The sequence below is a fragment of the Micropterus salmoides genome, unplaced genomic scaffold, assembly GCF_014851395.1.
Source record: "Micropterus salmoides isolate LMB-PRFRI ecotype aquatic unplaced genomic scaffold, ASM1485139v1 Ms_hic_scaffold_11, whole genome shotgun sequence".
Classification (NCBI taxonomy): Eukaryota; Metazoa; Chordata; class Actinopteri; order Centrarchiformes; family Centrarchidae; genus Micropterus; species Micropterus salmoides.
In genome coordinates this window covers 30188719-30216169 of record NW_024040152.1, presented here as the reverse complement: position 1 = coordinate 30216169, position 27451 = coordinate 30188719, and the positions used below count along the sequence as shown (strand labels likewise).

General features: G+C 41.5%; 1 protein-coding gene across 5 annotated transcripts in view; it reads right to left on the bottom strand.

Moving 5' to 3' along the window:
• Positions 1-27451, bottom strand: part of LOC119898078 (vacuolar protein sorting-associated protein 13B-like) — a 323319-nt gene that overhangs the window by 223768 nt on the left and 72100 nt on the right. For all 5 annotated transcript variants that reach the window (XR_005443479.1, XM_038712226.1, XM_038712228.1 and 2 more), the window contains 2 exons: positions 12114-12248; positions 9095-9274 (listed from right to left, as the gene is read on the bottom strand). Coding sequence is in view for 4 of the 5 variants with exons in the window: in XM_038712226.1 (XP_038568154.1) it covers positions 9095-9274; positions 12114-12248 (315 nt within the window). In the remaining variant the exon portion in view is untranslated. The remainder of the gene's footprint in view (positions 1-9094; positions 9275-12113; positions 12249-27451) is intronic.

The window sequence follows — 27451 nt, the reverse complement described above, 5'->3', positions numbered from 1 at the left end:
GAGACACATATTGGTTTGGCTACCGGCACAGAACTCCAGCCAGCTTACTTCAATACTGCTTTGCTAGGCCAATTCTGCATGTGTCTGAACTCTGGTTAGCCTGTATGTGACTTTAGGACTGGCAAAGTATGAATCAGTAACCAACCTCTAATAATGTGAGGAGGTGGTGGTTGATCTAACTCATAGTTGGAACAGCAATAATGAGAGATGAAAGACAGAAGCATGGCCCGCAGACTGTGACACTGATAAACTACGTGGTGTGATGAACAGGGAGCCACCACAAATTAATGTTTATCGCTGTCAGCAAAGATGGAAAGACATTTTTCTGTCACAGGGCAATTGCTAAACCACAGCCTGTCGCATCAGCACATCTGTATAGTTTATCATGAAGCATCAAAAAAGTAGGTATTAAAAACATCATCAGTGGCATAAAGATTAAAAGAGGTTTCTAATTAACTTTTCAACAAATACCGTTATTTAAAGACAATCAAAACCTGCACCATTACTTTATCAACTTTAAAAAAAAATGTTATGTAACATGTCTGTGAAGGTTCTCAGTCATCTAATGTCTTAGTTATCCAAGAAAGGTTCAAATCAAGGGCAACTGGACTTGGTTGAATATATAACACATAAGACAAAATGCATAAAAGTGTATGATGTACAGTATTCTGATAGTTGGAAACTTGTTGGCAAAGTACAAAAAACAGTAGATACCAGTCCAACTAAATGTAACTAAACAAATTCAAATGTGCATAAGACATTTATGTTCTGGCCTTCCGTAGTTAGTCTGGACATTATCCCTTCTAATTTGTGAGAATAAAACCCCAAGCCCCTGATTAGGTGATCTGGGGAAGCCAATTGTTTTGATTGTGCTGTGTGATGTTTGATCCAACTGTGTGGAATCTGGCGACCTTTGATCCACTGACAACATTCAATTAGATAAGGTTAACTAAATTGACCTCCTCCACCCTGCTACTCAGAGCTGGATAAAGGGTAAACAGCTTGTATGCTACACAGTGAACCAGGAATTAGTTTTGCCCACTTTAGCAAACAGTCAGCATGCCCTCTCCCATTCACAGCATATACACAACATGCATGTGTTCCTGCTTTTAAGCTCAAGAAAAGTAAACTAATTACCTTTCCTTCTCTTCTTCTTTACTTACTAATGATGAATGAAGAATCTTAAAGGATACAGCTGGCAAACTACTTTGAGTTTGGGGAAACTTTATGCTCTTTCTCTCTCTCTCTCTCTAAAGAGCATAACTTGTAATTACTCATTGTAATAACTCTGCAGTCACATGGGAATTTGAAATGATGGGAGTGTATAGAACTGGGGGGGGGGGGGGACTTGTGTTAGGCTCTTCACTGAATGTCTAACTGACAAACATTAAAAATGAATTGCACCTTAGTGGGAAATGAATCAGGGTGCCCTGGGAATTATATTACGCCCAGTAGCTGACAAGCTAGATCACTATTTTCCAGCTGCTGAGTAACCAAGGGCAAGCATCTCCCCAACCCCCACAAAGAGGAAAATGAGCAGTAAAAGCTGTAGAAATAAAAGTACTTCAGGTGCTGCCTTTGTTTGAATGGATCATAAAAACTCAACATTAAATGAGATGCTACTCATCTGTCTGCTAAACATCAAAGCCCGTTGCTAAAGACATAAAATATCTTCCAAAATATTGGATATAAGGAAAGCTAATTCGACATAGAGTATGACTCATGTGAGCTGGCATAAAGCTGCTTCCCCAAGTATCCTGCTCACCTGATTTATATTAGAGATTTACTTAAATGTGGAAGGCAAACTTTTAATCAACAATGAGAATGAAAATATTAAACTGGATGGAAGACTATCAACGCTTACACGGCATTTTAAAATGTTAAAATCAGTATTGGGAATGAAGTTCACAACAATAGCAAAAAAAGAGGGCTCTTTTTTCAGCCATTAAAGCCACTCCTTAGGTTTTTATAGAGATCATCTTAATGAAACTGATGAGCTAATGTCGTGTTCACTTTCACACGGTGAAAAGGGCTAATAACTTCTCTCTTTCCCTCTGACCCTGCCCTACCTAGACGACAACTTTTAGAAGTGAAACATCAGTGAACCACAGTGACCTTTCTTCACACTCAAAGACTAAATCTTCATCTCTAGCTGACTCACTTATACACCACCATGACGCCTTACACTGACCGCTAACACCAGAAAAGCCTGTAAGTCGACCACTGTGTTCCCCTAAGCTGCAGTTAGTCCTGGGTTTCTGCAGTTTCAGCCCTGTCCTAGACCACTAAATGTCCCTGCTTCATTACCACCACCTGTTAATATGTTCTAAATTGTTATATTTTTTTTATTGATTAATGTTTACATTGTTCGAGTGTTTCTCGTGTAATGTTGGCTGTACTATGTTCGACACTCCCGGACTTCCCAATATGCTATTTATATTCTATTTTCTGTTTGGTGTATTGTGTTACTTTACTGTTGCTATGACCAACTTCCCCACAGGGATCATTAAAGTGTCATTTGCTCTCATCTATTCTCCAGTCTAAGCACGAACCCAAAGCTCTGTCTATTTTGATTCTACAACTGTATAAATTAAATAATTCTCAGGAGGGATGTAAAATGTTCAATGCCAAACGCCGTATGGGAGCTGTGATATCATGTAAGAGTGGAGGCTAGCCTAAACAGCAGCTTTAGCCCCAGTCACACTCCAACCCAACCCCATCTCTAGCCTCAGCCCTTATCCCCTTGTACCCAATCTCTGCTCCCTGCCCTTCAGCCTCACACTCCAGTCAGGCTTTAAGCACTGTGAGAGTGGCCTAAGTAGCCCAACACTTCACAGATGAACAGCTCTAGTAATGGGCCATGATTGACCTCAATAGCCGGCTCTGAGTGGGTTCCCTTGGGTCTAATCTCCACATTACCTGCTCTGCTTCACACACACTGACTGACGAGACATGATGAGAGCGGCTGCCTTGAAGATTAAACAGATTGTTGAGGAGGTTACAGGGTGCTTAAACAAATAAATAAATGGAACAAGCTCTTATAGTCTAGTTTCATGCACCTGAATTAAATCTAAAATTGAGTGTGGCGCCATTTTAATCTGTATGCTGCAAAACCTGCAGCAATTGTACTTTTGGAAGATTTATACTAAAAATATAGATATACTTTAAGATACTCTCTTAATTGACCAAAATCACTTTAGATGAAGGTCACCTCCCAACAGCTACAAAGCTGATCTAATCAATTACAAGATGTATTTAAGAAATTGCCACTGGTATTTTCTCACAAGACGTACAATAAATGTATTTTTAGTACCATTTTGTCAACTGTAGTTCTATCAGCCAGAGAAAACTCAGGCAGCAGCTTAAAGCCATCAAACTGCTGCCTGAGACAAAGCCAGACTGTTGATTTAACACTCAATGGAGTGAGTGAACACATGCAAAGGAGGGAAAAGGAGCATGATAGATGGACATATGAAAGTACGGCAGACCTTTGAAAGATTGTAATGGAGGAGGTTACCAAGGGAGATCCAAAAATTCACACCCCATCTACGGTGTCAGTGCAACCCATTCAAAGGCGGCAAGAGGAGGCAAAGAGAGCACGTGTGGCAAATGTTTCTATGTGAATGCATGTTTGCGTACGAGCATACACTACTCTGTGAGTGCAGTCAATGCATGTGTGTGCGTTTGTGCAAAATGGTCAGATCAAAGTAAGGTGGCGCTTCACTCCCACCTGCTCTCATTAGTCTTTGGCTCTACAGGCCCGGAGTACTGTAAGATCCCACCTGTTGCTGACTGCTGTGGACAGGGCTCTTGTAGACACACACACTGTATGGATAGATACTCTATAATATATGTATATTAGCTATGTTATAGTGCAAAGAGCGTAGTTCACTGTTGAAGACTGGACTTAATTATGAAAAATCTGAATCTTACCATCTGTCTAATATGAAAACAGTAATTGAGGAGAAAACAGCTTTAATATCTATTAGGGAACTAAATATGTTTAGTATTACCGCGCCCGGGGAATTCTCCAAGGATTAATTCCATGTAACTTTCATAATTCCCTCCAATATGTTTAAATTAAGATTAAAGATCACTTTGTTCCCCTATTCCCACAGCTCTCATGGTATGGTAAAGAGATCAAAACTGGAGGGCTTTATAGGGAACATCTTTAACATTTGCTCTGCTCTCAGTGTGCTTGATTAAATGTAACATTTTGAGATCCCAGAGTTCTGAGAAAAGCATAAATCATTGTCTCGCAGCTGCTGGCGTGCCTGGGGAAAACACATGCTATCCCTCACTCTCTCTCTCTCTTTTTGTCTTCTCTATGATCATAAAGCCCACCCGACCCGTTGGTCCCTCCCTCCTCTGGTGCAAGTCAGAGTAGGGGGGAACACCTGCAGGCTGCCGCTCGCCCTGAGGTTCAGCATAAACCCCAGCTCCTCACACGCCCTCTAACCCTGTACTCCCTCACACTGGGTCCGTCCAAGGCCCCCTTAGTCTTTCCCATCCATCAGGAGTGACAAGCCCAAGACCAAGCCAAGGAGCATAGTCAGCCAGCCAGCCACTGTCCGGGGATCAAAATGATCAAGCTGTCTTTTGAGTAACACTGATAATTTACACTCAGTGTAGTACTGAAGGTCATTCTGAATGACATGGCAATGGATTTCTGGTCCTAGTGATTCTTAAGGCAGTGCTCTACTCTGATTAAATTCACAAATAATTTATAGATCCAATACCAGTCAAGGAACACAAGCATCAGTCCCAGTGTGTGCTAGTGACGGATGACATGTCCCTGGCTCCCAGCTGTACCCATGTGGAAGACCTGTGCCCTTCTGATCCAGCCTGCCAACCTGGATTCCTGCCTGCTTTTACTTAAAAGCAACTACCTCACCCCCGACTCCTCCTATAGCTGTCTTGCTTTCTCTTACTTTCTGCTCTATTGCTCTCTTTATTTTTTTAAGTTGTGTTTTTTAATAATGGCATTGATTTCCCATTATTCATTGTGTCATAACAGAGCACACACATGAATCATGTTTAGTTCTTGTAAAAGGAGAGAAAATTAAAAGAAAAGGGGGAGAATACTTGGATATAGTCGTACTCTGCAACTGCCAGAAATCTTAGCGTTGCTGAGTCCATCTGGAACAACTGCTCAATTAGGAGAAATCCTCTGGGACTGTCACTTTGTAATATAAAGGGTTAAAGGCAAGATATGAAATTACTATATGCCTTTAGATCTATAAAAGAGGACATTTCAAAGTAGAGCTGCTTAGTTCTTCAGCGTTAAAACCCACGCCTTTAATTGATTTTAATTTATTAGAATGTTCCAACCTCAACTCTGTTAAATGAAAACACATTAGTCTGGATCTGTAGAAGTTCTACAAGTGTACACGGACTCCCTCCAACCACCCGCAGCCACCCAACCCAATCTTTTCATTTTCTAAGTAAATTGGAATTTCATTTTAATTTACTGGTAAACAATTAGACAGAAAACAGATGTTACTGGCCATATTTAAAGGAACTTATCTCCTTGGTGAATTAACTTTGCATGAAAGAGCGAGTGAGACTGAGAAAATGTGTCAGTTGCTATTAAAATGCCAGATAATGCATTTATTTAACTAAACTACTGTTACTTCATCAAATGTGCTTTGAGGTTTGTTCTAAAAATTTCAGGCAGACAATCATGGTAAGATGCCAAGACAAAAGTTCTCTAGACTTGCATGGAGATTTGTGTGATTAGCCACATAAGTATAACATTTAGCTGTCGATTAGACCAAATATATTGTATCAGTGGCCTCAGAGACCTTTCTGAGCTCTATAAAAAGGGAAAATGTAAGACATGGGGGGAAATGGTTTCTGGGATGAATTAAAAGATCCATAAGGAAAGTGCTGGCAATTTCCAGAGCCTGTCACATCCTCTAAGAAATGAGACAACACAGAGATTACACATACATGACCAGTGGGGGAAACAGTGAAGGCAAGGCTTCTCTCAACTTATAATCAACTGCAGTCAATCACATACTACAAAACATGAAAATAAGGCATATGTAATATGAAAGCACCATGGCATGTGAGTATATATATTCAAACACTTCAGTGACAACAAGCTGGTAGCTTGATGTCGATTACCCCTTCTTCCTTGACTAAATATTATGCTTTGAGAATTGGGCTGGCAGATTCCAAAACACTGCAGTGCTTTGCATCGCTACAAAAAACAGAAGCGACTAATCAAATGTAAAAGAGAATATAAAAGTTGATTGTGCTCATTATATCCTAATATTTTCAGTATGTCTATGGTGTAAGGAGTTAGCTTTTCTCTTAAACCCATATGCAAGTCCTACGCTCGATGTATAATGATCACGCTTTAAGAATTTACTAAATGGAATCAACAGAACCACATGGGATGAATAAAATGTGTTTGATGCCAAGGCCAAGTGCTCCAACAATTCAGAAATGTCATGATCACAAAATGTTGAGCCTCTGAGTCGGTCTTATGGGAGCAAAGGGTGCAGCTCATTTAGAGTATTGCTACTCCACCTTTCATCTCTGGCAAAATGAGGCATTGCATCCATCATTCCATTAACGCTGCACTAACAGGCTCCCAGTCACCCTCTGGATGACAGCGGGGACATGGGACATGTGGACTGACCAAAACCTTTGATGTCAGTCTGACCACCATACAAAACACAGACCTATAAGTAGACACCCAAAAATGCCTGTGCACACACACACTAACTTTGCAAGCTCTTCCTTCAGCAGCACACACACACACACACACACACACACACACAGAGAGAGAAAGAAATGTTCAAGTCTGGTAAAATTGTTACTGTCAAGCCACACTGCTGTATCTAACTTTGACTATATTGAAAGGTATATTGGAGATAAAAGAACAATTTCTGGCAGAAATACTGTGTGTGTGTGTGTGTGTGTGTGTGTGTGTGTCTCTCAGCTGTTGTGCGGTGTCTTGTGTTCAAAATAAAAGTGGAAATACAAATAGGTTACGGTTTAAAATGGCTTACAAGGCTTGTTTCTTGGTACCTACCAAGAGCCAGTAAGAAATTGAGGGAGAGACAGAAAGTGTTACATGTGAGACCAAAAGGGTTGGAGACAAAAGAGAAATGCAGACAGAGTGAAAAAGAAAGAAAGCAAGAAACAAAGAACATTAAACATAGAAGAAAGACGAAAAAAGAGGCGAGTATTGAGGCCGTGATGAGAGGGAGCGCAGACCTGCCCTGTTCCACATCTGCTGGAGATATATCCAGTGCTTCTGGGAGTCAGCCCCCCCACCTCCCTTTCACCTTCATCTTCTTTCTCCCCCCTCTTTTTGCTTCCTTTTGGTCTTCTGGTTTGTGTTCAGATCAGGTTTTAATATTCAAAAATATGTACTGTCTTTATGAGCCATTGCTTTGCTGAAATAATATGCTCTCTAAATCAAAGTAATAGTCTGAGGCTGTGCACTAAATAGAATTGACCAGAGTTCCTAAAAATATCTATCTATGTCTGTGAGGCTGTAAAGGTTGGAACAACCCCATGTCAGAAATATAACACTGTTCTTAAAATCTGCTCTTATGTCATTGCAACTTTCAGGAAATGTATTCAATGACTGTCCTCACATTTATCAAAATGTGAGTTACCTATGAAATGTAAGATTTTCCTTGCCTTACATTTTCAATTTATAGCAGTGACTCCGGTGACATTCAAACAGCAATGGGATTCCTGGTTAGAGATTACCTCCCAAAACCACTATCTCTAAACCGTACTTACCTTCTTACTTCACAACACCCTAAGCTCCAGCTGTATCTTCTCCTTACAGCCTGAAACCACCCGAGGCCAGCTCTATCTCCATCTCAGCGCTGACATGTTTAAGGCCCAGGGGCCTGATTTGATTCAGGGCCTGGTTTGAGGGTTTACGTAAGTCAAGGCCACACAAAGAATCTCTGCAGCCCTGTGCTAAAAGTGATGTACAGTTGTTACACTGAAGACAACTCTGAAAACAAATACTGGAGGTGTATTGTTTTACACTGTCACCCCAGGCTTCTCCTGTATCTTCTGTTGCACGGGAGGGGGTTGCAGGATAACAGCCCAGAGTGTACTTTGAGACTTTGAGAGACTCGCCTTTTGTGGATTTTAGAGACTTGGGAGCACTTGAAGGCCATGACATAGGAGAGACTGTCAAGTACATCTACTTCCAAAGGTTTAAATCTTCCCTGGGAGCCCAGTAGAGCTGCCCGATAGGAGAATAAGTTGCAGTGCAGGTGGGAAGGAAAGTTTAGTGATGACATACTGATATTCATGGCCCCATTCACAGAAGAAAGCACAACAGGAGCAATTTCTGCTTGAAAGAACACTGGAGACCATGCTGTACAGATGAGGACATACCTGGCTACTGCTGTAGATCCATGAGACACACAAAGTTGTAGTCATTTAATTTTCAACTTACTAAATCAAGCACTGCAGCACTTTGAGCTGTGGAATCTGAATTAGATAGATTTTAGTCTTCTGGAAGGGCTACTGAATAATCCCACACCCTCTCGCACAGACACCAGAAATATAATCTGTGGTCTAAGGACACAATCAAAAACTGCAACCTGACATCAGTGCAGACTTCAACAGCAATCCTTGAGTGGTTAGCTGTTGTTAGCCAGCTCTGCTCAACGCTGACAGAGACTAACTGCTGTTTAGAGAACTCATGCTGCCTGTAAAGAAACGCAGAGTTGCCAACCCTGCCTCAAGGATACTGGAGTGGAAAACACTTATCGGCTTTACTAAACAAATAACTGAAAGGGGGCATTGCGTGACATTATGTGAGGAAGGAAAATATGATGACCTAAACAAACCAAGACTTTTGCATTAGATCACCAATAATTAAGATGGAATATGCGCTACCAGTGCCTGTCACAAGTCCAAACACCACAACCACAACCAGAAAATGAGCTAAAAAACTGATATATCAACACAGGATGGTGATTTGTGATTTCAAAAATACACAGATTAAGTAAGAAATTGTACCACAGAGCAAGTTACTTTGATATATGCGATGGAAAGGGAGAGGAGAGAGAGCAGAGGAAAGACTGTAATGAACAGCTTCTACCTGAGTTCCTGCAATCATCTCCTTGCTGAGGAACCTGAACAGAAAACACCAGCAGGTCAGGGGCCAGCAAAGATTCAGGCTTGCGAATCTCATTAAGCCAGCGGCTCATATGGAGTTCTTTGGTGTCAGATGGGCCCTGAATCAGAGGAACCAGCTTCTCCTTAACCCCTTCTCCCGAACCTAAGTGACAAGAGTTAACAAACGAGAACGTCTTTAAAATTTGGAGGATACAAAAAATAGAAAAGCAAGAGATGGTCTTGAATTCTCTAAAAGTATAAACATACTATAAGCTTTGTTTTAGACTAAGTTATACAAGGGGTACACAAAATATTGACGACACTTCTTAAAGGTTTTTAAAAAGTTCTAGCATTCATCAGCAATTCAAATAGTCGGTCAGTCAGCAGTTTAGGTCTTCAAAGCAACTTGAGACAACCAAAAGACACCATATCATCCATATCCAAAGAAGGTTAAAGTCAAGGGAAACTGGACTTGGTTGAAGATACTAGAAGACGTTTCGTCCCTCATCCAAAGGACTTCTTCAGTTCTGACTGACTGGTAGGGAAACTAAGCTATTTAACCTAAGTGTTGTTTGCCAGGATCGTCGATACCGCTGGTTCGTTAGTGTTCCTGGCCGTTGTAACGACAGTCGTTATGGTCGATAGGACTACCCGAGGCCAAGACCATCGTTGGCATCTTCACCTGAGGCCAATAGGTTACGTTTGTTGAGTTGGTGGGAAACACGCCACACCACATCCAAAACTCCACTGACTGACTCCAGGACTGAAACTGGACTCAGATGAAATCATGGTATCCTATGAAGTGACTTCTTTCTTCACCTGCATCCCCACTATAGAAGCAGTAGAAACCGTTAGGAAACGGCTAACACAAGACAACACCCTGGACAACAGAACTACCCTCAGCCCTGACCAGATCTGCAAATTACTCGACCTCTGTCTAAACACCACCTATTTCCAGCACAACGGAGGATTCTACAGACAGAAGCATGGCTGTGACATGGGTTCATCGATATCCCCGATTGTAGCACATCTACATGGAAGAAGTGGAGAGCAAAGCCCTCAACTCCTTCAGAGGAACAGCACCGAGCCACTGGTACAGATATGTGGACGACACCCGGGTCAAAATTAAAAGCCAGGAATTGCAAGCCTTCACAGAACACATCAACTCTGGACAGCAACATCAAGTTCACACGAGAAAATGTTCACAACAATAGTTTAGTCTTCTTGGACTGCGCTGTACACATGGGAGAGGACGGGGGCATGCAAATTGGTGTTTACAGAAAACCCACACACACAGACCAATACCTACTCTTCGATTCCCACCACCCACTGGAGCACAAGCTAGGCGTCATGAGAACACTGCACCACAGAGCGGAAAACATACCAACAAGCGCCCAAGCCAGAGAGAAGGAACAGAACCACCTGAAGGGGGCACTTACAGCCTGTGGATACCCTAAATGGACCTTTGTGAAAACAGCCACAAGATCCAAGAAGAACAAAACTACAGGGGAGGAGGAAAAGAAGGTCAAACGCAACAACATTGTGATTCCTTACGTGTCTGGAGTATCAGAGAAACTCAGGAGGATTTTCAACAAACACAACATCCCTGTGTTTTTTAAACCCAAGAACACGCTAAGACAGATGCTGGTACACCCCAAAGACCGCACACCCAAACACAAGAAAAGCAATCTAGTGTATGTGGTCCAATGCAGTGAGGAATGCACAGACCTCTATATTGGGGAGACTAAACAACCACTACACAAACGCATGGCTCAACACAGAAGGACCAACTCCTCAGGTCAAGACTCAGCAGTTTACTTACATCTGAAGGACAGAGAACACTCGTTTGAGGACCACCACGTGCACATTTTAGACAGAGAAGATGGACGGTTTGAAAGGTGTGTCAAGGAAGCATCTACACCCGGGTTGAGAAGCCATTGCTGAACAGAGGAGGGGGTCTACGCCACCACTTATCCCCCAACTTACAATGCGGTCCTTTCATCACTTCCCAGGAAACTCAAAAAACGTAACCTATTGGCCTCAGATGAAGATGCCAATGGTCGTTCAGTCTTGGACTCAGGTAGTCCTAACAACCATAGCGACTGTTGTTACAACAGCCAGGAACATTAACGAACCAGCGGTATCGACGAGCCCACTGAGGTTAAAAGGCTTAGTTTCCCTACCAGTCAGTAGAACTGAACTGAATAAGTCCTTTGGATGAGGGACCAAACGTCTTCTAGTATCTTCAACCAAGTCCAGTTGCCCTTGACTTTAACCTTCTTTGGATAACTATGACCTGGATGACTGAGAATCTTCACAGACATCATATCATCCATGTAGAAACTGCAGGTGAAATCTGTGTGGGAAATTGCTAGTGCTGCTAGTGTTGCAGAAACAGGTTTGGAAAATCATAACAAAATATGTTAAACAGACAAAATGCATTGACCAATGAAACATAAACAATACTGTATATAAAAAGGGTAAAACTGACCAACAGGAATATGATGAGCATGTACAGTAAACTGGGAGTTGACAAATACTCACCTATGTAGCAATGTTTTACCTCAAAAGTTAAACTCTTTGTGTGTACATTATTTTATACAACATCTACAGATGTTAATTTTGAAATAAGGAAATGAATGGCACATGCTTTTTTTCTTTGTATTTCTATATTGACAGCTGCAATAGATCTTATAATCTGCCTGACATCATGTGTGCAGTTTGACCTTGTGAACTCTGTGCTATGACACTAGCTCCAATAACATCCTTGCCATCAAAGACATGGCCAGAGCCCAATGACAGCACCCCAGGAGAAAACAGCAATTGAATCACATAGCTGGAAAGAAATCAAGATAAAGATTGAGCGGGAAAAAGAGAGGAAGCCAGACAGAGTGGAGTGTATAAATGTATAAGTTAAAGAAAGTAAAAGAAGAGTCTAGTCGGTCTCACTCTCTCCCTCCTACACAGGCAGTAAAGTTTTAACAGGGCACAGCTGCACACACCTGGGGTCCTGGCGCACACTTTTACAGCTCCCACGGTTCCCGAGGCGCATTTCACCGTCGCACGGCTGCAGAACTTCAGCTCCAGGTTTTGGACTGAGCCCTCAAGAGTCGGTGACGGGCCCGGAGACTTCACACCTAATAAAAAACAAAACAAAGTGAAAATGAAGTGCAGTCCAGCAGGTTTAAACACTGCTGCTGTGGCTTCGTTAAACACTTGATTGGCCTTTAATTATTCTTGACCCCTTTCTTTCCATATCTGTCCCTCCCAATGTTCTGAGAAAGCAGGGGCTCTTAAACCCAGATATCACGAATACCAGGTGTGTAGCATTTATCTAAGTCCTGGCAGGGATACTAGTGGTGCCATCTGTTTCCAAGGTTAACCTGTTGTTGCATCTCTACGCCATGATAAACATGTCAAATAAAAAAAACATAAGGGAACAGTTCCCCCAAAGCTACAATCTATATACTTTTTACTGCAATGTATGATACGCGTTTATAAGCACCTGATGTCTTAGTCTTGCTACAATCTATGCCAATCCCCAGTAAATTTGTTTATTTTTATGTGTCTATTTATCTGCATGAACAACCTGACAGGATCGGAAAATTTACTAGGGGCACATTTTATTTGTATTATTTACCCCATCTGGATTTACAGAGCTTCCTGTGAAAACATTTACAGTATACTGATGGGATTTTGGATACACTACAGCGAAGTCCTGACATCACAGCCATATTGTTTTATAAAAGCGCCCAACAAGGATATCAACAGAGAATGTTTTACAAGTTCCCCACAATTCTACTGAGTTGAGTAACATTTTAAGTTAAATAACAACAACTATTAGGAGTGTGAGTAATAGTCTATAAAGGATATATATTTCCAATACAATATCCAACACAGTCACGCCGGTATCCAGCTTAGTGTCAACTACAACTCACCTAACACCAGCATTACATCACAGGAGTCTCAAGTGCTCTTCACTCTATGATTATTTCTCTTAATGGCAGCCTAGTGTGGAAGAACCTCCTGTCTGCCATCTTTCCAAAATCAAACGGTTTGTACTGTGGAAAGGAGTGGGGGATTACATATTCGCCATTATGATATGTCAATGTTATTTCTATGGTGAGAGGTTATTTCAAACACATAACAGGAGGAGGAGGGAGAAATAGCTGGATGGCTAAAAGATACTGTAGAGTTTAGGGAGTGCTGTGCCAAACCGCCTGTTGAGAGAGGAGAGGAGGATCCATCCATCACAAGCTACATTCTTCCAGTGAGCTGGAACTGTCCGAGGGAATCACATTAAATTCTTACATCACCTGTTCCAATACTGCTTTACTTCTCACAATAATCCCCTCTTACAGTGGTAGCACTTCATTTCCTACAAGTGTCCACAACACTTTTTGACTGAGTTTACAACTCAGTGAGGCTTTTTCTGTCAAATGCAGGCCCAGTTCGGGACAGTCCCGAATTACGAGCAGTTGTCCCGATTCCTGACCTGTTTGTCCCGAAAATTAGATTTCACACGAGTTTTGATTTTAGTCTAATGAAAACATGAAATACTGATCGTTGCGTGGTTCTCAGGCTACAGCAGGGACTGCAGGGCATGGTGGACATTGTGTCAACAGTGTTGTTACAGCCACAAAGTAACACGCATGCTCTTTTCCCCTATTTGCTTTCTAGTGTAGATGAAGACAGTGGAAGTTACCATCGTGAGGACAGGGGAGTGTAGCTGCAGGCAGCTACGAAGGCGAGATCTGACACGTATGTTGTGTGATGTGATAGGCACTGCATTGATGAAATTAATTAAATTAAATAAATTGTATACTAGATCATGATTTACCCAGTGTTACATTCCCACAGTCGTCGTGTTTTTCCTAATGACAGACAGGTTACTTCATGAACAAAAATAATAAATTTTAGTGTTAAGTTTAGATTTTCAGGTCTTAGGGCTTTACTGTTCGTTGACACTGAACATACTAATGTACTGAACATATCTAAATGCTTTCTTTGATCCTCTGACTTTCTTATTATTTAACTCTTCTACCCTTTTTCTCCCCAAAACTCCCACACCCCACATATTTCTCCGTCCTTTACCTATATGTTTTGTCTAATCGCTACTGTTCAAATTCTGACCTACTTACATAATCTAAAATCCAAATGCTGGAAACAATGGTTGTTTTACACCAAAGATGCATAGGATTTTGTTTGCAGTTGTTAATTTCAATCAACTAATGGTTTAAAAGGTAGTTTTAATGTAAATAAGCAGGGAGTGTGGATACGGGTGGGATACAAGTGGACACATATACACAGCACATTTAACCAAAGGGTATTACTGGCAATTGCTAAAATCACCACCGACTTCCCTCCTCTCCCTCTCTCAGACAAATTACCCAGCAACCTCTTCACCTGCTGTCTGAGAGGGCCTCTATCAGCCCAGATGGAAGATGGGAACGTTAACAACCCTCACTCTGTCTCCCTGCCTGCTACTTAATATATGTGCAGGTCAAACAGAGTTGCAAGTCTCTCTGTGGCTTTGGTTACCTGTTTCTCTGTGGAACTTGTCTATGTGAATTACTTCATCCCAGGACCTAAACAAGCAATCAATACTTAAGCTTGGGGCCAGATTTGAATAACAGAGGTATATATATATGTTGCGTGCATAAATATCAATATTGTATAATTAGTGTAAACAAAGTAAAGTACTGTCAAAATGATCAGCAGGTTCCTGTTCCAATCCAATTCTATTCATCCTGTATATGCTTCCTTTAGGCAATATTAGTAGGAGACAGCCAATAAATCTTCATTGTTATGCAGATGATACCAAATTACAATCTATATACTTTTTACTGCAATGTATGATATGTGTTTATTGGCACCTGAAGTCTTAGTCTTGCTACAATCTATGCCAATCCCCAGTAGTATTTATCTGCATGTACAAACTCATTCATTATTCATTGTTATGCAGATGATACCAAATTATATCTACTTATCAAGCCAGATGAAACCAATTAGTTAGCTAAAGTGTGCCTTCAAGATGTAAAAACCTGGATGACCTGCAATTTTCTGATGTTATACTCACACAAAACAGAAGTTATTGTACTTGTACTTGCAAAAAACAGGCACATCCTGCCTTACAATCAGGTTGTTAAAGATTCTCCAGTTGATCCAGAATGCTGTGGCACATGTACTGACAAGAACCAGGAAAAGAGATAATATTTCTCCTGTATTAGTTTCTCTGCACTGCCTCCCTGTAAAATCCAGAATAGCATTTTTAAATCCTTCTGCTCACCTTCAAAGCCCTTATTGGTCAGGCACCCTCATCCCTTAAAGAGCTCATATTACCTTTTTTACGCCACTAGAACACTGTGCTCCCAGACTGCAGGGTTACTTGTGGTTCCAAGAGTCTCCAAACATAGAATAGGAGCCAGAGCTTGTAGCTATTAAGCTCCTCTCCTGTGGAACCAGGTCCCAGTTTGGGTCTGGGAGGCAGACAACATTTCCACATTTAAGAGTAGGCTTAAGACTTTCCTCTTCAATAAAGTTTGAAGATAGGGCTAGCTCAGGTGAGCCCTGAACCATCCCTTAGTTATGCTGCTATTAGTCTAGACTGCCGGGAGACTTTCCATGATGCACTAAGCTCCTCTCCCACCTCTAGGTTCTACTTGAGGTTTCTACCTGTTAAAAGGGAGTTTTTCCTTGCAACTGTCACCAAATGCTTGCTCATAGTGAGAACTGTTGGGTTTCAAAAGTAATATTAAAAATAGTACAATCTAGACCTGCTCTTAAAATTGCCCTGAGATAACAGTTATAAATTGGTGTATTATAAACAAAATTAAACTGAATATCTATTTACCCTTTTGGTAGAAACCAGGAGACAGAGAAGAGTTACCATATTGACACACACATACACACTTATGTACACACACATACATTTTGAGTTAATTGATGCTTATTTGATGGTCCAGTACCACACGGAAAGATAAGAAAATGATACAGGTACTATATAAAGCTTGGCTTTGCTTCCTGGAAACAATATAGCTTACATACATTTGCCATACAAGAAATGCACCAGACACTAGGCTATATTACTGAGTATGTCTCTGTGAACCTAAACACACATGATCTATCTACCCTTAAAGAACAGACCATCAGCTCCACACAGACAGATTGTTCCCTTGGGTCCTTCATTCTTTCTGTAAAAAAGATGAAAATGTTAAAAGAGGAAACCAATCTGGAACATGACAGGGGCCAATCCCTCTACTCTATTTGCTCTTTGATAAATGGCACTAGAGTATCGCTATAACATATCCCTCTTTGCCCACGTAGATATCCAAAAGGGCACGGTGCACCTGCTAGGGTGGTGGTTGTTGTGTATGGGGGGGCTCTGGACAATGTTTTGTCCAGCTGTTAGACTATAAAAAAGTGGGGTACACAGGAAGAGGAAAAACATAAAGGTTGGTAGTTTGTCGTCTTAACAGTGGTATTTAGTTTAGTTTATGTATGTAAGATGCATTAGCATGTGTATTAGAGCCAGACATGTGTGTTTCTGTGTGTGACTGAGTGAGTGAATGTGTGTGGTGCTTCAAGCAAGGGCAGGTGCAAGAAGTACATAAACACACAGCTAGGGGCCAGAGGCTACGGCACTCCATCAAACGCTGTGAGGGCAACCATGGGCAGCTGGATTTGCCATCCTGAACACTGAGGAGTGTGTGTAAAAATATGAAGGAGAGATGGACAGTCAGTAAAGAAATACTTGGGATAGAAAGAAAAAAAAAAAGCATAGACAAAAGAAGAGAAAGCACACACTGATGTAGTATGGGATGTGGGGACTGCTTTTTTGCTTCCTCAATAGCTGTCTTGCATATGCCTCAGTGTGTCTGTGTGTGCATGACATCTGCAGACTTGAAAGCCATGTTTTACACATTCCAACATGTCCTGCTCTCACTGCTTTGCAGAATGGTATGGGAAAGTTGTCTGCCTATAATGCTAGACCAGGCAAATTTACATTTCAAAACAAGAAGCATAGTGTTTGTTTTAGCCTACATTTACAAAACACTTTCGATAACAGAAAAATACTAAGAAATTTTCATTTATGTTGTCATGGAAATGCTTTTTAGTAAATAAGAAAATCCATTTGCATCTGAACAATGAAATATTACAAGAAGAAACTATTTTTTTTTATGTATGCTCTTGAACTTTTATTGGTTGATGCATACTAGAAGATGGGAAAAACAAGGCTGAAGCAGATATGGAATGAGGATATTGACATGTGCTAAAACAGCAATCAAAGCTGTATTTCCATTCAAGTTACTACACCTCCACTGCACGAAGTCGCGTTATGAATAAAGAATGCCACTACTTTTCAGAAAACTAGTCCCTGGCACGTATAAAATGCATTACATGCAGTGAAGATCAACTGACAAGAGGACGGACACTATCACCAAGTCCAAATGAGCAGGTAAACAGACAAAGAAAGACAGAAGGACAGAGAGTACTAAAAGCTCCAAATCTGGCAATGGGCCCACAGCAGCTAGGGGGGCTGACAGAAAAGGAGGTACACACAGACAAGTTTGGTAGACCGAAAGCAGCCAGCTGAGCCATTAAGTGCCGATGCAGAAACAATAACTGTGTCTCGTAAGTCAGGAGGGGCTGAAGTAGTAAGTAGGAGCAGGAGGTCTGCTGGCACCTAGCCAAGTACTGACAAAAATACAGACACATGCAGAGAGAGGAGGACAGGGTAACAGACAAGGTGAACCAGTAGTGGTTTGTCAGTTAAAGCAGAGGAGAGCAGCTTTGGCAGTGGGCAAACACTGTCTGCAAGACTTAATCACCTTTAACAAAATCGCATTTCTATACTACCAGAGAGACAGTTGAGTCTTCTTTTTTTTTTTTTTTTTTTTTTAAATCAGTTTGAGGTTTCTTTACTCCTCTATGACAGTAAACTGAATATCTTTGGTTTGTGGAGAAAACAAGACATTTGAGGACATCATCTTGGGCTATGGGAAACACACTGATCGACATTTTTCACCATTTTCTGACTATTTATAGATTAAACAACTAATCGATTAATCAATTATTAAAATAATCATTTGTTGCAGCCCTACTTTCTACCATCAAGTGGCAAAAAGTTATAGTATATTTGCTGTCCTTAAACTTGCCATTGCTTATGACATTTGCAGGACCTTGCACAAAGGAAGAGATGCATTTTACATTTCAGGCAGCAGCAACAGCAAATTTTGTATGTAAAGTTTGTATAAGGAACAGGAAGTGGCCAGTTAACATGAGCAGGGATAATGGCCATTGCTAAATAACCACACAAAGACACACGCAGCCCCACTGCCAGGGTTTCCATCATTTCTTCTACATCGATATAGGAATACACCTCAGAGGCAAGATTTTTAACTGAAGAACCCCCAAAATGCAGTTGTATGGACAGACAGAAAAGACCGTAATAGGCAAGCAAACAAGTGTCTAAACACAGAGAAATGCTTCTCCATATGACGCAGCCCAGGCAAGCAGCTTCGAACACACTGGGTAGAGTGGTGGGGTATGCAAGTGGTACTCACTGCCTTTAAGGGTTGTGGTCTAAAGACAGTGATGGGGTTTAAGTGCTGGCGGTAGCGGAGGCTGGGGGTCTAATTTCCATGATTACCATCCCCTCCAGGTGCTGCCTGCCTTTCCGTCTGCCCACTAAAGCAGTGACACATGTTCTCTGCACATTGAAACCTTGGTTCTCCCTGCCACCGAATTACCACAATTAAGGAGTCTTCATGCGGAAGCAATTTGGCCAACACTAATGGGCCTAGGCAGTGGGGTTTAGAGGATGCTGGGGTGGGGTGGTGGGGTGCACAGCAAAACTGAAAGAGTTATAGGACAAGTGAGAAAGATGAGCGTTAGAGAAAAGGGAGAGACAGATGTGGGCAGAGTGATACAGAAACATGCGGCGTGACATAGAGGATTCCCGCATTGCCACTTGTATGGAGATGATTAGCCGGTGGTGAGATAGGCCATTAAAACACAGTTCCGGATGAGATGGGCTGCCTCTCAATCTCCCATATCGCCAGCCTAATGCTGCCCTGACAAATTTAGTTAGCACAAGAAACAGGGGCATTCTGGCTTTGAAGTAGCAGCCAGGATGGAATGCCAGTGTGGTTCCACCATGAGAGAGATGCTCGAAACTACAGACCGCAGCTAATGACGCTAAACCAGCCCCTCTGTCACTGAAATGTAACTCTGGATTACTGCTTTCTCTCTCTCTGACTCTATAACTCAGGCCTGCTCTTTTTCTCAGGCTTTCTGCCCCCTCTCTCCTGTTCCCTTATGGAAGAGAATTAAAGAGAAACCAAGCGGAGAGTTCTTGTTTATCAATAATCCACTGAGATCAATATTTATGTCTCAGCTTTGCAGAGGCTGACTGTGTCTGTGTGTGGTGGTAGCCAAGACGTGACTGGGGTTTTGGTACTGCTGAGGAACTTCAATGAGAGTTGCAGTGGAAATTTATGGCCTTGTGACGTGGAGCTATGTGCTAAGTCGGCACTAGTCACTACCCTTAGATGGGACGGTTGGCTCACAGCAGGGAGCCAGCTCTGCAGACACTACCAGATGACATAAATACAAACAGATTTATTTGGGGCTGTCACTGATTCAGGGCTTAGTAACATTCAGAGCAATCTGCTGTGGGTGCTTTAAAGCCCATTCTACTTATAGTGCGTTTTGTTTCATGTCTCAGTTATGCTCTTTGCTTTGTGTGTATGTGAAGTTTTTAAACATCTTAGACAGTTATTCAGCGACTTAAATACTTATCAAATAGACTCTTTTACTTATTAATTATCCATGCATGTAATGTATCCCTTATGATCCATTTTCTTCACAACATTATTTACTTTTGGATGAAAGTAAAAGCTTGTGTTGAATTAGTCCCACCTATAATGGCTTTAATGTTGCTCCTGATGCTTTCTTGATACCACAACAGTAATTTTATTCATTTATCAAAGTGACTAATAAATGCAGAGCCTTCACTATAATATACAATACAGCCATTTGTACCTTACAATAACAGTAGACTGCACACCTTGCCTTGTCTTCACAGGTTTGTTTAACACATTATTTATTGATGACACATTGTAGGGGGCCTATAAGTCTTTACTACGGTAATGTTTCACAAACCACAGAGGCATAGGGGGTTTTCATATCATATTTCAGTCCACAGGGGAGAGTCGGGAGTGTTCCAGCTCTAAATGATGAAAGCTTAAATCGAAACTCTGCTCTACCCAAGCTTGGCCAGCTAACTAAATTGCACTACTCAACTACCAGAGACAAGCCAGGTTTATAAAAAGAATGACCAATTTAAGTGCTATACTGGGCCAACGGTATATTGGATTTAGTCATAAAGTTACCTCTGAGAAACCATCAATGATTCATATCATAGAGCAAAAATAAAAGGTTGGACGTGAAACTCAGGCTTCCAGATCCGGTACTGTGATCATCCATGTCCTCCAACATGGCTGGAATCACATCTTATTTCCCTAGACAGAAAAGTGGACTATTCAAGCAAACATGGGAGAGAAAATCCATGGCGCACTCTCAGTTGACTTGTGATTTCTTTAAAATATATTTTGCCAGAAGCCAGCAGTCAGTGTGTGGAAAAGGGGAATGATCAATGGAGAATTATGGTGAGAAATAACAAGCTTGATGTCCCCTGATGAGTGTCTGAAGTCACCAACCACGCATGTGTGTATATTATGTGCGTGCACGTACAAAGCAGTTGTGTGGTGACTTTGTTGACGTGAGATGTTGTTTGATGGAAGAGCAGATTTCAGGCACTTTATGTTCCTCTCTTCATATAAAACATATAAATACCCACTGTCTAATTGTGGGAGAGCACAACAACATTAATTGTGTTTTGCATCGGCTTCTCTCATTAGCTCTGGCGTGAAGTGAGCGATAGAGAAACAGCAGAGGGCTTCAGGAAGACAAAAGAAAAGAGGAAGGCCTGAGTCTGGATTGACTTAAAACATCATCACAATCTGCCAGGAGTGGAGCGAGGGCCGTCTGTAGCTCATTGAAGTTTTCATTGACAAGAACAGTCTCAAGTTCCATCCAAGATTTATTTATCGGTTCTCTGATGCTGACACAACGTGTTTTTAATGTCAGAAATAAGGTTGCGTATGGATGAAAAGGCCTTCTTTTTTTCCTTTCCCTCCTGCTTTCTTCCTGCCCTGATGTCAATCCGTGAAGCAGACAAGTAGACAGGCAGAAATTTCTCCCAAACCAGTAAGTTACCTCTTCAAAGAAGTATGGATACTTGAGTGAGGGGCCAGGCCACGCTGAAACAGACATCTCAGGGTTTTCATTAAGCTTCACATCTCTTTACTGATATTTGTGACAACCACAGACCATGAAAAGGGCTCGTGTCCTTCCTTCTTTCACTTCAATTGTGGAACAATGAAAAAGGACTATCAAAATGATCTCCATGAGCTAAGTGTATGGACCCATTATATGACGGGGAAAAGCTGCATGTACCTCTGGCTTGTCTTGATTAATAGATGGGAGACATTAAGGTTGTGAGTAAGAAGGCCATGTCCGACAAAATCTGCACAGGAAAACTGTGGCGCAACCTCCCCTGTTGAGTCTCATAGGACAGGACAATGCTACCAACAGCTGCATTACAGCCAAACAAGAAACACCGAAGAGGGTGAAAAGGAGGGAGAAAGGATAGATGGGTAAGTTCTGGGACCAGACAACATGAAGTGCACAGCGTAACAGGGATTAGTTTACGGAGGTGACAGAGTGATATGAAAATGGACACTTTTCCCCCTCCAATAACACAGACCTATTACAGACTTCATGCTCCTGAAGGCAGTTAGATCACAGCAATGTGAAATGCTGGCCATGACAGGAGAAGCCTTTTTCATGCAGTGCAAAAAATGCGTAAAAACTGTTGTTAATGTGGTATTCTAAGAGAATGCATTTGTTTTCAACCAATGGGAAATATCAGTGTGAAGAACAATATAAGCAAGTCCCCCTGACGTAACCTTAAATTTTTCAACACTTTTCTCCCAACCACTCCATGCCCCATAGTATATGTAGGGAGAACTTGTAAAAACAAAAGACTTGTTTTAATAATGATACTGTTATGAGTGATATAGTGTGAATAGTCCAGGACTATTATCATCAACATGCTTTTAGTCGCTATGCAATGAGAGCGTATGCTCACTGTACTTGAACATTCTTGCCGTTGTTTGCCTTAAATGGGATCGTATTCTGTGGGTTCAGGATTACATATAGGATTTAAAGTAGTAGTAGTATAGGATTGTGTGTGTGTGTGTGTGTGTGTGTGCACGTGCATGCTTGTCTAACCTGACACTCAATTAGGTGTAAAAGCTGGGTTTAATAAGGAGAACCAATGGCCAGTTGTATTTCTGGGCTCTGAGGTCCACCTCACACTCTCAATCGCTTTATTTCCTTCTTTCTGTCACTTTTCCCTTCAACCTTTATTTTCCTTCTCTCTTTCATTTTTCATTCTGCTCATTATATCGTTCACTCTCTCTCTTCTTCTTCCTCGGTTCTTTTCCCCCTATATGTGTCATGCTAAAGTTATGTCACAGCTCGTATATCACCCAGCAATCATCTAGAGCACGTCTGGTGACCACCACCGACCAACGTCTACCAGACCCCCCTTCCTATTGTCCTAGTCCAGACCACCACAGAACTCTGTGGCCAGAAAACCAGCTGTGGGAGCTGCATTAAAGCTGAATCCATCACTGGCGGAATGTCAAATGTCAACTTCATGTAGATTTAAACGACCTTGATCTTTTGTCTTTCAAAATGCAGCCTTTCACAACTCGCAAACAGGGAAGCAAGTTTAACGACCAAAAAAAGAGGTTAGATTATATAAATAATGTATAGTCCGTGGATGTCAGTGACCTAAAATCGTTGAATCAAATATTACTCAGCTAGAACTTGCTTTTTTGTTTAAATGGAATGGACAGGCAAAACCATCTTTTTTATAATGAGCTGCCTAAAGTTACCCTCAGTCTGGAGAGTCCCACCCTCTGTGTGTGTCACTTTTTTTTCAGCCATGTCACTGATGTAAGAACACGACAAAGATTTCTAATTTCTGTTTGATCATCAAGACAAAGCACAGGAATTCATGCAGAATGTACACTCACAAACTAAACAAATATGTGGGTCTTATCACAATCACATAATAATAATGAAACAGGTTAGGGCTGACCCCGAATAGTCAAATATGTTATGATTCCATAGGAGGAGCCTGATTTGACTACCAATCCCTCAGCTGAAAACCGTTATGAAACGAGGATCAAACCATTTTGGCAATATGGAGGTGCTCAACGTCTGATTTTACATAGACCTACTGGTTCTCTCCCAGTCAGTTATTGGACAGCCTATTATGATTTAAATATTAACATATAATGCTGTAAATAAACATGTGAAAAGAAAAAAGCTTTTAATACATCTTTTGCATGAATAACTCACCCCAACCCTTAACATGGAGGGCGCATTTGTGGCGTAGTGTGTGTGTGTGTGTGGTAGAAGAGGGCCTGAGGGAGAGAGATGGAGCAGCACCAGCAGCGTTGTGCAGAAATGTGCATGAACTTTGCGGGAAGATGGAATAAATTATCACCATTGATGAACAACACAAACAATAGTATATCGTTTTGAAACAGTACTTGGAATAAACCGCCAAGGTACCGCGATGTGCACGCAGTTCTCTGTGAGTCAGCGGGCATTCACAACTCTGCACAAGACCGGTGAATGGAAGGTGTGCAGAGCAGAGAGAGAAAACGGTCAACAATAAGCCTCAGTTTAGCTGTACACCGACCGACCGACCGACCGACCAACACACACACACACACACACACACACACACACACACACACACACACACTATAGGCAATCGTTGACAATACAAGTACAGTTGTATTTACAATACATGGACAAGAGATCACTGGGTCACATTCTCCCAGTCAGAGTTCTACCATCTGCAGGTGTACTCAGCTATAAATTTCATATATCATCAGTTGAATTCAAAAGATTCAGGTCCACTGGGTACATATGTGCATATACCAAAATCCAATAAAGATATCATCAACATGGAAAAGATGAAGACTACAATAAGAAAACATACAGATTATGTGTGCTCAGGGCAATGTTCAGACAGATATGTTTTCATCAATATGTAAGTCACTGGGATCCCTGACAACGTTTTAAATTTGAAAAAAAAAAGTAAAACAATGAGTAAGAGCTATGACTGTAGACCAGCCATTCAGTCATCCACTTTCTGATACTAGTATCAATAAATACGCTCTACATTTCTCTTGCATTGTTTGTACAAATTGTTTGTTAAACAGCTGCTTTTATTTTCTAATGTCATTATCAAAGGCACAAATACCTAGTTTGGCATGTTTGGAAGATATGACATGTTTTCTACAAGTTTCTGGGATAATGTAATGTCTAACAGAAACCAAACAAGCAATGCAAATGTGTACTGCCTTCTTAACCACTGGATATCCAAATATTTGCTAAGACAATGCACTGAAGCATGAGCAATGAGAAAATGAGATTACACTTTCCTTATACCAAAATTATACATGCACTCACCATACTCTTTTGCACAACATACTGTACATTCACACACATTCATGCAGACTCTAGTACTGTGTGTGGGAGGTCACTGTGGTCAGTGTGTCGCCAAATCTGAGGTTAGCAGTGGCCAGAAGCAGTGGTGGGCAGAAATTACTGGCTCCTCTCTACTACTATTACTGCTACTGCAAACCACAAAAGCATCCTGGCTGTATAAACAAAGAGAATGTGTAAGACAGGCTGGCCCGCTGACAATCAGAGGAGAGAGAAAAAAAATACAGGATTAGAGGAAGAAAAATGAGATGGTTTGAGAGTGAATTCAGCAACAAATGAGATAAGAGGGACAGATTAAAAAGACAGAAGGGGGAAGAAAATAGATAATATTGCATAGTATTGCACAGAAAAGATGGAAAGAAAGAACAACAACAAATATAAAAAGTACAAAAAAACAAAGCGATAGATTAGGAAAAAGACAGCAAAGAAAGAAAGAAGAGTTTTTGTTAACAAGGCAGAGCTGGAAAAAAAAGTTGTTGCTACACTCACTGGGCAGCTGACAAGGCTGAGAGTTGGGGTGCACATCCTGTAACAATGCATGGACTAACGTGTGCACAAACACACATACACACCTTCCTATGGACCAACTCCTATTTTCACCAGACAACCAGACACAAAGTATGACATACTTGCAGATCTTAACAAGAAAATATAACGCCACTGTGAGCTTCACTAGAATGCAAAAGGAGAACGTTGGAACAAAGTGTCACCACAGAAAACTCTGCTCATGTCTGAGCCAGTCTCACTACAGCATCGCTGCAGACAGTTGCGTGACAATCCAAGCAGTCATGAAAAAGGCAGTGGCTGACAACATATGAATCTATGAAATATAAGATTTTAGGGTTTGTTTTTCTGATTTCACTTAATCATCTCTGACCTTGCAGAGCAAACACAACCACATTGCACATGCTGCAAGCCGTTGTAGTTGCCACTGAACAACACAGTAAACAACAAAGTCTTAAGCTGATGATACACGGGGCAACTTTTTCAGCAATGTTGCCAGTGTCCAAAGGAAACCAAGAATACAGCTGTATTCTGGTTAGCTGCAGTGATTTTAAGTCTCTGGCTATTGCTTGAACCTTTAATTATTTTGAATAACATTTTACAGTCCGTCAGTACCTTGAGATTAAACCCGAAGCTTTGTTGAGTTTCCCCCCTTGCTGAACTGTGGAATTTCCTTTGGACGGGGAATGAAATCTCATACCTAAATGGCTCCCCCGCGAAGGACACTGACCATCTGTGTTATCAGCTAGACCTCGATATGAAACACCTTCCACTATTGAAAAATGCTGTAACATCAAAAAGATATAAGGGAGGAGAAATTCCTAAAGAAATGAAAAAAAGCACATGTTCAAAGTGAACAGCTTTTGTTTGCCATGTTCAGTGTTTGGCCCGACCGTGCGTGTTTATGTGCGTGTGCGTGTGCGTGTGCTCTGTCCTGGCAACGGTCTGATGACTGCTGGTTGCTGATACAAGAACGAACACAAGAATCTAGTCTGACCAGCAAGTCAGACGAACAGAAAAATGCAGCCACTGCATTGCAAACACTTATAATAAAGAGCACTGCCTCCAGTGAGCTTTTCATCAGGAGTTATGATAATAAGGTCTTTGTAGAAAACACACTGGGTTTGCTTTAGTTAAGGAAACAACTCTGAGCAAAGTGGAGCAGAGAGGAGCACAGGAGTGAGGGGGAAGGCAAGTAGCCAGCACAAAACAGTCAGCAAGGTCCCATCATGATTTTACAGTGTGGACACAACCACAGTGCCCACAGGAACCAAAACGATTCAGCAAGGTTGCACTGGGTGTGCAGAAGGATTGCACTACAGCAAACTTAGTCCACAAAAGTTTACTCTGCTAACTTCACTACTCTTCTCTTCTTGCATCTCCTCATTTTCCAGTTCTCCTCTACACTTAAACTGTCACATCAAAGATTGAGAGGGATAGGGACAGCTAACATCTTCCTTAAGGCCTATGAGTGTCACCACAATTTCAAAAGCAGATACAGAACTAGACATCTTTGGTTATATCATAGGAATTATTGCAGAGTTTTTTCCCCACAAAACATATACTTACACAACACATCACCTATTCCCCTTCACTCTCTTGCCTTCTAAAGCCAAACTCTTTTCCCCACTGCTCTTTTTCTAACCTGCCAGCACACAGACCAGATGTGCAAATGTTTCTCCTTGTTGCTCAAGCCCTGTTCCAAGAGAACGGCAGAGTGAGGGGAGAGGAATATTTGACTTCACTCCACGGGAGACCAGTTTCATAAATGTTGGCGGCTACACAACGGTGAAAAAGGTAGCTTGGCTGGCTTGGCTGAGGGAGAATGTTGACGGCATACCAAACAACATGATCCTAATGAGTTGGAAAATCCCTGGCCCTCCAGAGGACTGTCCAGATGCTACCGTCATGAGAAACGCTACTGTTTTATTGAATTCAGGCTCCCCTCCCATTCTTTAACAAGGGGCAAAATTTATTATTTGACCATTAAGGCATCCTAGGCGACATGAAGCGTAAAACCGTTTCAGAGTTAATTTGGCCTTGGCTTCAGGTCCACTAGCCCACACTGGGCAAAGGACAGGTTTATCTCTTTATGTCAACGTGTCTCACATGGACGTATATATTTAGAGACCTTAAGTTTTGGATATGTGCGTGTATGCTTGGTATAGGGTCTGCA